General features: G+C 44.4%; 1 protein-coding gene across 1 annotated transcript in view; it reads right to left on the bottom strand.

Moving 5' to 3' along the window:
• Positions 1 to 12,615, bottom strand: part of LOC137304250 (adhesion G protein-coupled receptor E5-like) — a 59,429-nt gene extending 46,814 nt beyond the window's left edge. Inside the window, exon 1 of the mRNA XM_067972804.1 lies at positions 12,570 to 12,615. Within this exon, the coding sequence (XP_067828905.1) occupies positions 12,570 to 12,615 (46 nt within the window). The remainder of the gene's footprint in view (positions 1 to 12,569) is intronic.
• Between the last annotated feature and the right edge of the window lie 1,453 nt (positions 12,616 to 14,068).

The following is a 14,068-nucleotide window of genomic DNA, read 5'->3' as shown; positions in this document are numbered from 1 at the left end:
GCAGAGATTTTAAACAAATATTTTTTATCTGTCTTCACAGTAGAAGACACAAAAAGCATACCAGAAATAGTTGAGAGTGAGGAACTTAAAGTAATTAATATCAGTAGGGAAGATGGGACTAAAAGCCAATAAATTCCCTGGACCTGATGGGCTACATCCTAGGGTTTTAAAAGAGGTGGCTGCCGAGATAGTGGATGCATTGGTTTTGATCTGCCAAAATTCCCTAGATTCTGGAACGGTCCCAGCGGATTGGAAGGTAGCAAATGTAACCCCTCTATTCAAGAAAGGAGGGAGAGAGAAAACAGGGAACTAGAGGCCAGTTAGCCTGACATCAGTCGTCGGGAAAATGTTGGAATCCATTATTAAGGAAGTGGTAACAGGGCACTTAGAAAATCATAATATGATTAGGTAGAGTCAACATGGTTTTATGTAAGCAAAATTGTGTTTGACAAATTTATTGTAACTAGCAGGGTCGATAAAGGGGAACCAGTGGATGTAGTATATTTAGATCTTTAAAAGATATTCGATAAGGTGCCACTTAAAAGGTTGTTGCACAAGATAAGGGCTCATGGGGTTGGGGGTAACATATCAGCATGGATAGAGGATTGGTTAACGGACAGAAAACAGAGAGTCGGGATAAATGGGTCATTCTCAGGTTGGCAGGCTGTAACTAGTGGGGTGCCTCAAGGATCAGTGCTTGGGCCTCAGCTATTTACAAACTATATTAATGACTTAGATGACAGGACCGAGTGTAATGTATCCAAGTTTGCCGATGATACAAAGCTAAGTGGGAAAGTAAGCTGTGAGGAGGACACAAAGAGTCTGCAAAGGGATATAGACAGGTCAGGTGAGTGGGCAAGAAGGTGGCAGATGGAGCATAATGTGGGGAAATGTGAGATGATTCACTTTGGTAGGAAGAATAGGAAAACAGAATATTTCTTAAATGGTGAGAAATTATTAAATGTTGGTGTTCGGAGAGATTTGGGTGTCCTCGTATAAGAAACACAAAAAGTTGGCATGCAGGTACAGCAAGCAATTAGGAAGGCAAATGGCATGTTGGGCTTTATTGCAAGGGGATTGGAGTACAAGGGTAAGGAAGTCTTGCTCCAGTTGTACAGGGCTTTGGTGAGACCTCACCTGGAGTACTGTGTACAGTTTTGGTCTCCTTATCTAAGGAAGGGTATACTTGCCTTGGAGGCAATGCAACAAAGGTTCACTAGATTGATTCCTGGGATGAGAGGGTTGTCCTATGAGGAGGGGTTGAGTAGAATGGGCCTATTCTCTCTGGAGTTTAGAAGAATGAGAGGTGATCTCATTGAAACATATAAGATTATTAGGGGGCTTGACAGGGTAGATGCTGAGAGATTCTTTCCCCTGGCTGGAGAGTCTAGAACTAGGGGGCATAGTCTCAGGATAAGGGTTCGGCCATTTAAGACAGAAATGAGGAGGAATTTCTTCACTCGGACGGTTGTTAATCTTTGGAATTCTCTACCCCAGAGGGCTGTGGATGCTCAGTTGTTGAGTATATTCAAGGCTGAGATGGATAGATTTTTGGACTCTCGGTGAATCAAAGGATATGGGGATCAGGCGGGAAAGCGGAGTTGAGGTTGAAGATCAGCCATGATCTGATTGAATGACGGAGCAGGCTCGAGGGCTGTATGGCCGACTCCTGCTCCTATTTCTTATCTTATCTTACAGCCAATTAAGTACTTTTGAAGTGTAGTTACTGTTGTAATGTAGAGAATACGGCAGCTAATTTATGCACAGCAAGATCCCACCAACAGCAATGTGATAATGACCAGATAATCTGTTTTTGTGATGTTGGTTGAGGGATAAATATTGACCAGGACACCGCGGAGAACTCCCCTGCTCTTCTTCAAAATGGTTCCATGGGATCTTTTACGTCCACCTGAGAGGGCAGACAGGGCATCGGTTTAATGTCTCATCCGAAAGGCGGCACCTCTGACAGTGCAGCACCCCTGCAGTCCTGCCCTGGAATGTCAGCCTGGATTATGGGCTTAATTCTCCTGAGTGGGGCTTCAGAATTAATATTTTCACCCCAAAAGGTAATGTTTGCTTTTTCTGTACGCAGCGACTCGCATTTATTTTTTATTGGGATGTGGGGATCGTTTAGAAAGGCAAGATCTATTGTCCAGGCTTTAATGCAAGGGGATTGGACTACAAGAGTAAGGAAGTCTTGCTACAGTTGTACAGGGCATTACTCGTCAAGCATGTAGTATGGGACTGTAGTCACCTGTAGGTCAGACTGTGCAGGGGTGGCAAATCCATTCCTGAAGATAAATTGCCACGATGGGAATTGAACTCATGGTAGTTAGTCTAATACCATAACATAAGAACATAAGAAATAGGAGCAGGAGTAGGCCAATCGGCCCCTCAAGCCTGCTCCGCCATTCAATAAGATCATGGCTGATCTGATCCTAACCTCAAATCTAAATTCATGTCCAATTTCCCGCCCGCTCCCCGTAACCCCTAATTCCCTTTACTTCTAGGAAACTGTCTATTTCTGTTTTAAATTTATTTAATGATGTAGCTTCCTGGGGCAGCAAATTCCACTGGGCAGAATACCCATCCACATGTTGTGCCTTAAATCTAGAAAAACATCTTAAGGCACTTCACATGGAGAAAAAGGGCACTCAGCTTAGTCAAAATGGTGAGTTGTAAAAATGCTTTCAAAGGTGCAAAAAAGCAGAGTGATGGAGAGGGAGTATTCTATCTCAAGGTACTGCAGGAGCTGGGATTGTTCTTCTTAGAGCAGAGAAGGTTAAGGGCAGATTTAGTAGAGGTGTTCAAGATCATGAAAGGTTTTGATGGAGCAAATAAGGAGAAACTGTTTCCACTGGCAGGAGGGTTGGTAACCGGAGGACACAGATTTACAATAATTGTCAAGAGAACCAGGAGGGGGATGAGGAGAATCTTTTAAACAGCGAGATGTTATGATCTGGAATGCGCTGCCTGAAAGGGCGGTGGAAGCAGATTCAATAGCAACTTTCAAAAGGGAATCGGATAAATACTTGAAAAGGAAAAATTTGCAGGGGAAAGAGTGGGACTAATCGGACAGCTCTTTCAAAGAGCCGGCACAGGCTCGATGGGCCGAATGGCCTCCTTCTGTGCTGTATGATTCTATAATGCTACAGTGTATTTAAATCAGCAGCAACAACTGCACCCCACCCACCCCCCCAACCTAGCACGATAGTTCAGTCGGTGAAGGCAAAAATGTGACTACGCCATAAACACCAGGGGATTCCAGTTTTGTTTCACAGTCACGACAAGTGTTGGGATTGGCGGGGGGGGGGGGCTACAGTTGGCCTCAGTTCCCTGGTCTGAGGAAGGCAAAACAGTCATTCAGAATTCCAGTTCCTGTTTGTCGTCCAGTGAAAGTCACCGCCGGAAAGCTCAGGCCGGTGGACGTCAGTTGAGGGCAGGATCAGGATTTGAACGAGATGCCTCCTGTGGCCGAATAGCCTTTCAACACTCAACAGGCCAGGCTCACGCGCGGAGAATGGCTGCTTGTTGGGAGGTGCTGGAGGGAGACTGATAGCCACAGGAGCGTAGGCAGGGAGTCAAATGCCTCCGGGGTGGGAGAAAATCAGGAGCAAACCGGCAAAAAATAAAGCTTGGAAAACAGGTAGCTCCTGGGGAACACAATGCTGCAGGTCAGAGGTCTGTGTCAAGTTTACATATTATATTAACCTCAAGACAGTGCGTTCATTGTGCCAATTCATATTTAGAATCAACCCAATCTCTGGGCACAAAGCAGATGTTATCAGCCAAATGATCTGAAAGCTGCAAACAAAATGTCTCTACTTTGTAAGCGCTGTCGTCATAAACAAATCTCTGGGGTCTGTGTGATGCTTGTTTGTTCTGCTGCTTTCACTCAGCCTCAGGTTTGATCGTATCCCGCACGAGTGTATTCGCACTTTAAAGTGATTGGCGATCTCCCTCTCTTCTTTTAAAACGATCTTGGGGGGAACAGGTGACCAATTCTCCTGCGTTCCGCACCTGGAGACGGCTCAGTTCCTCGGCGCAAAGTCGAGGAGGGAAGTGGGGGAGACCCTCAAAGGCCTCCTTGCATTGCCTGCGTGGTTTCCCACGGGGTGGGTGGCTGGGTGGGGAGAGGGTGAGATGCAAGGAATCTGCAGTCAGTGTAGCAGATGGGGGTGAGGCCAATTCAGGGACATTCTGCCTGACTGGTGCCTGGTTAGAGGGTGGAAGGAGGGGGATATGAGGGCCAATATCTTTGGAAATGATAATACAATTGGTAAAAGAAAGAGCTTGCATTTATATAGTGCTTTTCACAACCTCAGGATGTCCCAAAGCGCTTTACAGCCAATGAAGTGTAGTCACCATTGTAATGTCAGGAAACACAGCAGCCACATGGTGCACAGCAAGATCCCACAAACAGCAATGAGTTGATGACCAGATCATCTGTTTTAGTGATATTGGTTGAGGGGTAAATATTGGCCAGGACACCAGGGAGAACTCCCCTGCTCTTCTTCGAAATATTGCCATGGGGTCTTTAATGTCCACTTGAGAGCGCAGACAGGACCTCGGTTTAACGTCTCATCTGAAAGACGGCACACTCCAGCAGTGCAGCACTCCCTCAGCACTGCACTGGAGCGTCAGTCTAGATTTTATGCCCAACTCCCTGGACATGAAGCCACAAGCTTCTGACTCAGAGGTGAGAATGCTACCCACTGAGCCACAGTAAAGGGCAGCCTTGCATATGGGAAACGCCTATTGGGAATTCAGGAAAAAAAAACAGAAAAGAGCTGGAAACGTTCAGAAAGCCGGGCAGCATTGGTGGATAAACCACAGTGCACGTTTCAGGCCTTAAGACTGTTTAAGACCTGAAACATTGACTGTTATCTTTCCAGGGTACAGCTTTTTTCTGTTTTTATTTTCAGATTTCCAGATTCTGAAGTCCTTCAATTTTTTGGGTTCCTTTCTTTGGAAAACTCAGGTGACCTGCTGTGAACGTTTTTCCAACCATTCCGACCATTAATGTTGAAAAACCACGCATAAGTTTCTGGGAGTGCAAAGTCGAAAGGCTAACCTATATACACCAACTGAACAGTAAAGGTCCCTCAAGACCGCAGAGAGGGAATATCAGGGCAAATCAAAGGTGAACATGGAGCAGAGCAATTAAAAATACCAAGAAGCAAATGAAAGAACTAGAGAGTAAACTCAGTTACTGAAATCTTCTGTTGCATTTGAAATACTTCAATTGAATAGCATAGGACCATAAAAACAAATCCCACTGCCCTGCTCTCTCCCCACAGCCCTGTATCAATCCAGAACTAATTCCACTGCCCTGCTCTCTCCCCACAGCCCTGTATCAATCCAGAACTAATCCCACTGCCCCTCTCTCTCCCTATAGCCCTGTATCAATCCAGAACTAATCCCACTGCCCTGCTCTCTCTCCCGAAAGCCCTGTATCAATCTAGAACTAATCACACTGCCCCTCTCTCTCCCCATAGCCCTGTATCAATCCAGAACTAATCCCATTGCCTCGCTCTCTCCCCATAGCCCTGTATCAATCCAGAACTATTCCCACTGCCCCTCTCTCTCCCCAGAGCCCTGTATCAATCCAGAACTATTCCCACTGCCCCTCTCTCTCCCCATAGCCCTGTATCAATCCAGAACTATTCCCACTGCCCCTCTCTCTCCCCAGAGCCCTGTATCAATCCAGAACTAATCCCACTGACCCTCTCTCTCCCCATAGCCCTGTATCAATCCAGAACTAATCCCACTGTCCCTCTCTCTCCCCACAGCCCTGTATCAATCCAGAACTAATCCTATTGCCCCTCTCTCCCCACAGCCCTGTATCAATCCAGAACTAATCCTATTGCCCCTCTCTCTCCCCATAGTCCTGTATCAATCCAGAACTAATCCCATTGCCCTACTCTTTCCGTGTATCCTCCTCTGCTTCATATATTTATCTACTTTCTCCTTAAAAGATACATTAGTCTCTGCCTCAATCACTCCCTATGGCAAAGCATTCCATGCTCCAATAAAATAAAAACAGAAAACACTGGAAATACTCAGCAAATCAGGCAGTATCTGTGGAGACAACTGAGTAGTTAGAACCATAGAATCATAGAAAGGTTACAGCACGGAAGGAGGCCATTCAGCCCATCAAGTCCTCGCTGGCTCTATGCAAGAGCAATCCAGTTAGTCCCACTCCCCCGCCCTTTCCCCGTAGCCCTGCAATGTTTTTCCTTTCAAGTACTTATCCAGTTCCCTTTTGAAGGCTATGATTGAATCTGCCTCCACCATCCCCTCGGGCAGTGCATTCCAGATCCTAAATACTCGCTGTGTAAAAAGGTTTTTCCTCATGTCACCTTTTTTTTCTTTTGCCAATCGCTTTAAACCTATGGCCTCTGCTTCTTGACCCTTCCGCCAAAGGGAACAGTTTCTCTCTATCTACTCTGTCTGGACCTTTCATGATTTTGAATACCTCTATCAAATCTCCTCGCAACCGTCTCTGTTCCAAGGAAAACAACCCCGGCTTCTCCAGTCTATCCACGTAACTAAAGTCCCTCATCCCTGGAATCATTCTAGTAAATCTCTCTGCACCCTTTCTGAGGCCTTCACATCTTTCCTAAAGTGCAGTGCCCAGAAATGGGCACAATACTCCAGTTGTGGCCGATCCAATGTTTTATGAAGGTTCATCATGACTTCCATACTTTTGTACTCTATGCCTCTATTTATAAAACCCAGGATCCCGTATGCTTTGTTAACCACTTTCTCAACCTGCCCGGCCGCCTTCAACGATTTGTGCATATATACCCCCAGATAACTCCGTTCCTGTACCCATTCTAGAGTTGTGCCCTTTAGTTCATATTGTCTCTCCTTGTTCTTCCTACTAAAATGTATCACTTCGCATTTTTCTGTGTTAAATTTCATCTGCCACGTGTCCACCCGTGCCACCAGTCTGTCTATGTCCTCTTGAAGTCTATCACTATCCTCCTCACTGTTTACTACCTTTCCAAGTTTTGTGTCATCTTCAAATTTAGAAATTGTGGCCTGAACACCCAAGTCCAAGTCATTAACATATATCAAGAAAAGCAGTGGTCCCAGCACTGACCCCTGGGGAACACCACTGTATACCTCCCTCCAGTCCAAAAAACAACCGTTCACCACTACTCTCTGTTTAAGAGATCACCACTTCTCCCGTTTTAAATGGGGAGAGATGTAAAATGGGCTGCTGACTCCCTATCACCCATCTTACACTATCGCACAAAGTCAAGATTCCCCCACAGTGTAAAAAAATTTCTCCTAACCTATCTCCTCCATCTCTCAGTAACGATTTTAAATTGATGATGCCTGGTCATCCAACCAAGTAATCTTTCTCTATTCACCCTATCAAATCTCTTCATAATCCCTTCATAATTTTTTTTTTAAAAACCTTCTCTAAATCTTCCTTTGCCCTTCTCCAATCCAGTGGAAATAGCCCCAGTATATCAAGTTTCTCCTCATAGCTCTGCATCCCCGGTGAGTCTATATTGCATTCTCTCTCTATAACCTTTGTTGGATTATCAAACTGACAATAATGCATTTGGAGTGCCAACACTTACCCAATATTAGGTAAAAGTGTCTGCATTTCATGGTTCCCTCACGCAGCCTCTGTGACGGACTGTAGTGAGCATGTAGACACTCTCAATGACTTAGTACTGGCAAAGGTCCTCTATAAACTCTCAGTTACAACTAGGAAACGAGGCCCCTGGCAGGAGAGGGAGAAACACAAATACGTGAACAGAGATCCCTCTGCTAGATTTCTATTTTAATTTAGAGGTAAATGAGCTGGTGCTTACTTCCTTGTTATGCAACAGCTAGTGATTAAAGTTGATGGTAACTTTTCAGAATTACAACAACAACAGCTTGCATTTATATAGCGACTTTAACATAATAAAACATCCCAAGGCGCTTCACGGGAATGATTATCAAACAGAATTTGACACTAAGCCACATAAGGAGATATTAGGACAGGTGACCAAAAGCTTTGTTAAAGGTAGATCTTTAGGAGCATCTTAAAGGAGAGCAAAGTGGAGAGGTTTATGGAGGGAATTCCAGATCTTAGGGTCTAGGCAGCTGAACACACAGCCGCCAATGATGGAGCTATTAAAATTGGGGGTGCGCAAAAGAATTGGAGGAGCTCAGAGATCTCGGAGGGTTGTAGGCCTGGGAGAGGTTACAGAGGTAGGGAGCGGTGATGTCATGGAGGGATTTGAAAACAAAGATGAGAATTTTAAAATCAAGGTGCTGCAGGATCGGGAACATTATGGAATGTTTTGAGAAGGTAAATAGTGAAAAATTGTTTCCACTGATTAGCAAATCAGTAAGGAGGGAGCACAGATTAAGAATTATCAGTAGGAGAATGAAGGGAGAAGGATTGGCACACAGAGGGTTCTTAGAACATGGAGGCCTAGAAAAGTAAGTGTCAGTGATGCAGCTGTGAGTAGAGACTTCATGAGAGCAGTGTTCTTACATTAGACCATAAGACCATAAGAGACAGGAACAGGAGTAGGCCATTCGGCCCCTCGAGCCTGCTCCACCATTCAATGAGATCATGGCTGATCGGATTTTTATCTCAACTCCACTTTCCCGCCTTTTCCCCATATCCTTTGACTCCCTCGCTGATCAAAAATTTGTCTAACTCAGCCTTGAATGTATTCAAAGACTCAGCCTCCACAGCTTTTTGGGGTAAAGAATTCCAAAGATTCACGACCCTCTGGGAGGAGAAATTCCTCCTCATTTCCATCTTAAACGGGCGATCCCTTATTCTGAGATGATGCCCCCTAGTTTTAGATTCCCCCATGAGGGGTAACATCCTCTCAGCATCTACCCTATCGAGTCCCCTCAGAATCTTGTATGTTTCAATAAGATCTCCTCTCATTCTTCTAAACTCCAATGAGTATAGACCCAACCTGTTCAATCTTTCCTCATAAGTCAACCCTTCCATACCCGGAATCAACCTAGTGAACCTTCTCTGAACTGCCTCCAATGCAAATATGTCCTTCCTTAAATAAGGGCACCAGAACTGTACGCAGTACTCCAGGTGTGGTCTCACCAGCACCCTGTACAGTTGTACCATGACTTCCCTGCTTTTATACTCCGTCCCCCTAGAAATAAAGGCCAATATTCTGTTTGCCTTCCGGATTACCTGCTGCACCTGTATGTTGACTTTTTGTGTTTCATGCACGAGGACACCAGATCCCTCTGTACCACAGCATTTTGTAGTATTTTTCCATTCAAATAATATTTTGCTTTTTTATTTTTCCTCCCAAAGTGGATGACTTCACATTTTCCCCCACATTATATTCCATCTGCCAAATTTTTGCCCATTCGCTTAACCTGTCAATATCCCTTTGCAGACACTTTGTGTCCTCATCGCAACTTGCTTTTCCACCTATCGTTGTATCATCAGCAAATTTGGCCACAAGGCACTCTGTTCCTTCATCCAAGTCATTGATATATAGTGTAAATAGTTGAGGCCCCAGCACTGATCCCTGCTGCACCCCACTAGTTACAGATTGCCATTTTGAAAATGACCCTTTTATCCCGACTCTTTGTTTTCTGTTAGTTAGCCAATCCTCTATCCATGCCAGTATATTACCCCCAACACCATGAGCTCTTATCTTGTGCAGTAATCTTTTATGTGGCACCTTATCGAATGCCTTTTGGAAATCCAAATATACTGCATCCATTGGTTCCCCTTTATCCACCCTGCCCGTTACTTCCTCAAAGAACTCTAATAAATTTGTCAGACACGATTTCCCTTTCATAAAACCATGTTGATGCACCTTGATTGTATTATGAGTCTCCAAATGTCCTGCTACTACTTCCTTAATGATGGATTCTAGCATTTTCCCAATGACAGATGATAGGCTAACTGGTCTATAGTTACCTGCTTTCTGTCTCATAAGAAATAGGAAATAGGAGCAGGAGTAGGCCAATTGGCCCTTCGAGCCTGCTCCGCCATTTAATAAGATCATGGCTGATCAGTCTCACTCCCTTCTTGAATAGGGGTGTTACGTTTGCAGTTTTCCAATCCGCTGGGACCTTTCCAGAATCTAGTGAATTCTGGAAGATTACAACCAATGCATCCACTATCTCTGTAGCCACTTCCTTTAAGACCCTTGGATGCAAGTTATCAGGTCCAGGGGACTTGTCAGCCTTTAGACCCATTAGTTTACCTAGTACTTTTTCTCTAGTGATAGTGATTGTTTTTAGTTCCTCCCTCCCCTTTGCCCCTTGATTTTCTACTATTATTGGTATATTATTAGTGTCTTCTACTGTGAAGACAGATACAAAATATCTGTTCAATTCCTCTGCCATTTCCTTGTTTTCCATTATTATTTCCCCAGTCTCATCCTCTAAGGGACCAATGTTTACTTTAGCTACCCCCTTCCTTTTTATATACTTGTAGAAGCTTTTACTGTCAGTTTTTATATTTCTTGCTAGTTTACTCTCATAATTTATTTTCTCCCTCTTTATTATTCTTTTAGTCATCCTTTGCTGGTTTTTAAGTTTTCCCAACCTTCAGGCTTACCAGTAATCCTTGCCATGTTGTATGCTTTTTCTTTTAACCTGACACCATCCTTGACTTCCTTAGTTAGCCATGTTTGGTTCACTCTTTTTGTGGGGTCTTTCCTCCTCACAGGGATACATTTTTGTTGCGAGCCATAAAGTATCTTTTTAAATGTTTGCCACTGCTTATCCACCATCATACCATCTAATCTGTTTACCCAGTCCACTTTAGCCAATTCCGCCCTCATTCCTTTATAATTGCCATTATTTAAGCTGAATACAATAGTTTCAGACCCAAGATCCTCGCTCTCAAACTGGATGTGAAATTCTATCATGTTATGATCACTGCTTCCCAAGGGATCTTTTACTTTGAGATCATTAATTAATCCTGTTTCGTTACCCATTAGCAGATCCAAAATGGCCTGTTCCCTGGTTGGTTCCCTGACGTATTGGTCTAAGAAACAGTCCCTGATATGCTCTATGAACTCCTCCTCAGGGCTATTTTTGCCAATTTGATTTGTCCAATCTATGTGAAAGTTAAAATCGCCCATGATTATTGCATTACCTTTTTTACAAACCCCCCTTATTTCCTGATTTATATTTTGCCCTACAGTGTCGCTACTGTTAGAGGGCCTATATACTACTCCCACCAGTGATTTCTTCCCCTTGCTATTTCTTACCTCCACCCAAATTGAATTAACATCTTGATCTTCTGAGCCAAGATCATTTCTCACTATTATACCAATTTCATCCTTTATTAACAGAGCTACCCCACCACCTTTACCTTTTTTCCTATCCTTCTGAAATGTTAAATAACCCTGAATATTTAGCTCCCAACCTTGGTCAGCTTGCAACCACGTCTCTGTAATGGCCACGAGATCATACCCATTTGTTTCTATTTGTGTCATCAATTCATCTACCTTATTACGAATGCTGCGTGCATTCAGATAAAGAATCTTTAATTTTGTCTTTTTACCATTCTTTCCTACCCCGGCCCCATTTGCTAGTGCACTCTTATGTTTGTACGCTCTGTCCCTTCCGGACTCTGTTTATCGTTACCCCCATCACTTTCCTGTACTACTTCCTTGTCTTTTCTCTTTATCAATCTAAACTTCGCCCCACCTGAGCCCTCCCCCCCTCTATTTAGTTTAAAGCCTTCTCTACCGCCCTAGTTATTCGGTTTGCCGGAACACTGGTCCCAGCATGGGTCAGGTGAAGCCCTTCCCAACGGAACAGCTCCCTCTTTCCCCAGTACTAGTGCCAGTGCCCCATGAATCGAAACCCACTTCTCTCACACCAATCTTTGAGCCACACATTCATCTCTCTGATCTGATTTACCCTGTGCCAATTTGCTCGTGGCTCAGGTAATAATCCGGAGATTATCACCTTTGTGGTTCTGCTTTCTAATTTAGTCCCTAGCTGCTCAAACTTTCTCAGCAGAACCTCTTTCTTAGTCCTACCTATGTCGTTGGTACCTACGTGGACCAAGACAACTGGATCCTCCCCCTCCCACTCCAAGTTTCTCTCCAGCCCTGAGGAGATGTCCTTAACCCTGGCACTGGGTAGGCAACACAGCCTTCAGGACTCTCGCTCTTGGCTGCAGAGAACAGTGTCTATCCCTCTAACTATACTGTCGCCTACTACAACCACATTCTTTTTTACTCCCCCCACTTGAATGGCCCCCTGAGCCACGGTGCCGTGGCCAGTTTGCTCATCCTCCCTGCAATCCCTGCACTCATCCACAAGGCCTGCAAGAACCTCGTATCTATTGGACAAGTGCAGAGGATGAGGCTCCTGCAATGCTACCTCCTGGATCCCCGTACCTCCCTCACTCGCAGTCACACCCTCCTCTCCCTGACCACGTGCCAATTCTACAGTATTTAGTCTAAGGGGCATGACTGCCTCCTGGATCAAAGTGTCCAGGTAACTTTCTCCCTCCCTGATGTATCGCAATGTCTGCAGCTCGGACTCCAGCCCCTCAACTCGGAGCCGAAGTTCCTCGAGCTGCAGACACTTACCGCAGATGTAGTCGCCCTGGACAAAACTGTCCAGTAGCTCCCACATATTGCAGCTGCAACACACCTCCTGCCCTGCATAACTATTTTATTTATTTAATCGATTACTACAATGCCAATCAAATACCTTGACAACTCGGGTAAGGTCATCCAATTTCTTCCAACAGTGCAGCCACGCCCTTGTTGAAAAATGAAAGACTTACATTTATGTAGTGCCTTTCATGACCTCAGGACGTCTCAAAGCAATTTACAACCAATAAAGTACTTTTTGAAGTGTAGTCACTATTGTAATGTAGGGAAACACGACAGCCAATTTGCACACAGCAAGCTCCCACAAACAACAATGCGATAATGACCAGATAATCTGTTTGAATGATGATGGTTGAGGGATAAATATTGCCCAGGACACCAGGAAGAACTGCCAAGTTTTGCCTGTAGAAAAAAATGATCAAGGTGCTCGATATAAGTTATTCATTGTTGGACATTTTCATCAAATACCTCAATATGTCTAACATTTGCTGGCATGTGGGCCTAAAATCTGTGGCTGTTCCTTTGCATACCTGCCATAACTTTGGTGTTGAGGTTTCCTGGATAGCCACATGAGGTCCGGAGGCCAGGAGGAGGGGGGTCCGAATGTTAGAGTTCCTGCCTCCCCAGATTTTCATCGAGGCCCCGTGTAATATCAGTCAGGTACAGTCCCCACCACTCACACCATCCGCCCAAAAATGGAACAATGAAACTGTGGAGATATGGGGTCAGCTTCCACATAGAATCCATGCAAGTGAGAAGGAGGCCATTCAGCCCATCGTGCCTGTGCCGGCTCTTTGAAAGAGCTATCCAATTAGTCCCACTCCCCTGTTCTTTCTCCATAGCCCTGCAAATTTGCAAGTGTATTTCCAATTCCTTTTTGAAAGTTAATATTGAATGTGCTTCCACCGTCCTTTTAGCCAGTGCATTCCAGATCGTAATAACTCAAAACCTTTCATAATTTGGAGCACCTTTATTAAATCTCCCCTTAACCTTTTCTCCTTTAAAGTGAACAATCTCAGCTTCTCCATTCTCTCCGCATAACTGAAGTTGCTCATCGCTGGCACCATTCCAGTAAATCTCCTCTGCACCCTCTCTAAGACCTTGACTTCCTTCTTAAAGTGTGGTGCTTAAAATTGGACACAATATTCTCGCGAAGGTCTAACCAGTGTTTCATAAAGGTTTACCATAACTTCCTTGCTTTTGTACTCTATGCTTCTATTTATAAAGCCATGGATCCCCTATGCTTTTTTAACAGTTTTATCAACTTGTCCTGCCACCTTCAAAGATTGTGTATGTGAACCCCAGGTCTCTCTCTTCCTGCACCCCTTTGAATATTGTACCATTTAGTTTATATTGCCGCTCCTCATTCTTCCGTCCAAAAATACATGACTTCACACTTCCCTGCATTAAATTTCATCTGTCCAATCTGTCCCTGTCCTCCTCTGGGCTGCTGCTTGTGTTAGCCATGGCTC

Source organism: Heptranchias perlo, chromosome 37 (genome assembly GCF_035084215.1).
Source record: "Heptranchias perlo isolate sHepPer1 chromosome 37, sHepPer1.hap1, whole genome shotgun sequence".
In the NCBI taxonomy this organism is placed as follows: domain Eukaryota; kingdom Metazoa; phylum Chordata; class Chondrichthyes; order Hexanchiformes; family Hexanchidae; genus Heptranchias; species Heptranchias perlo.
Note: the sequence above shows the minus strand (reverse complement) of the source record. Positions and strands in the feature narration are given on the sequence as shown.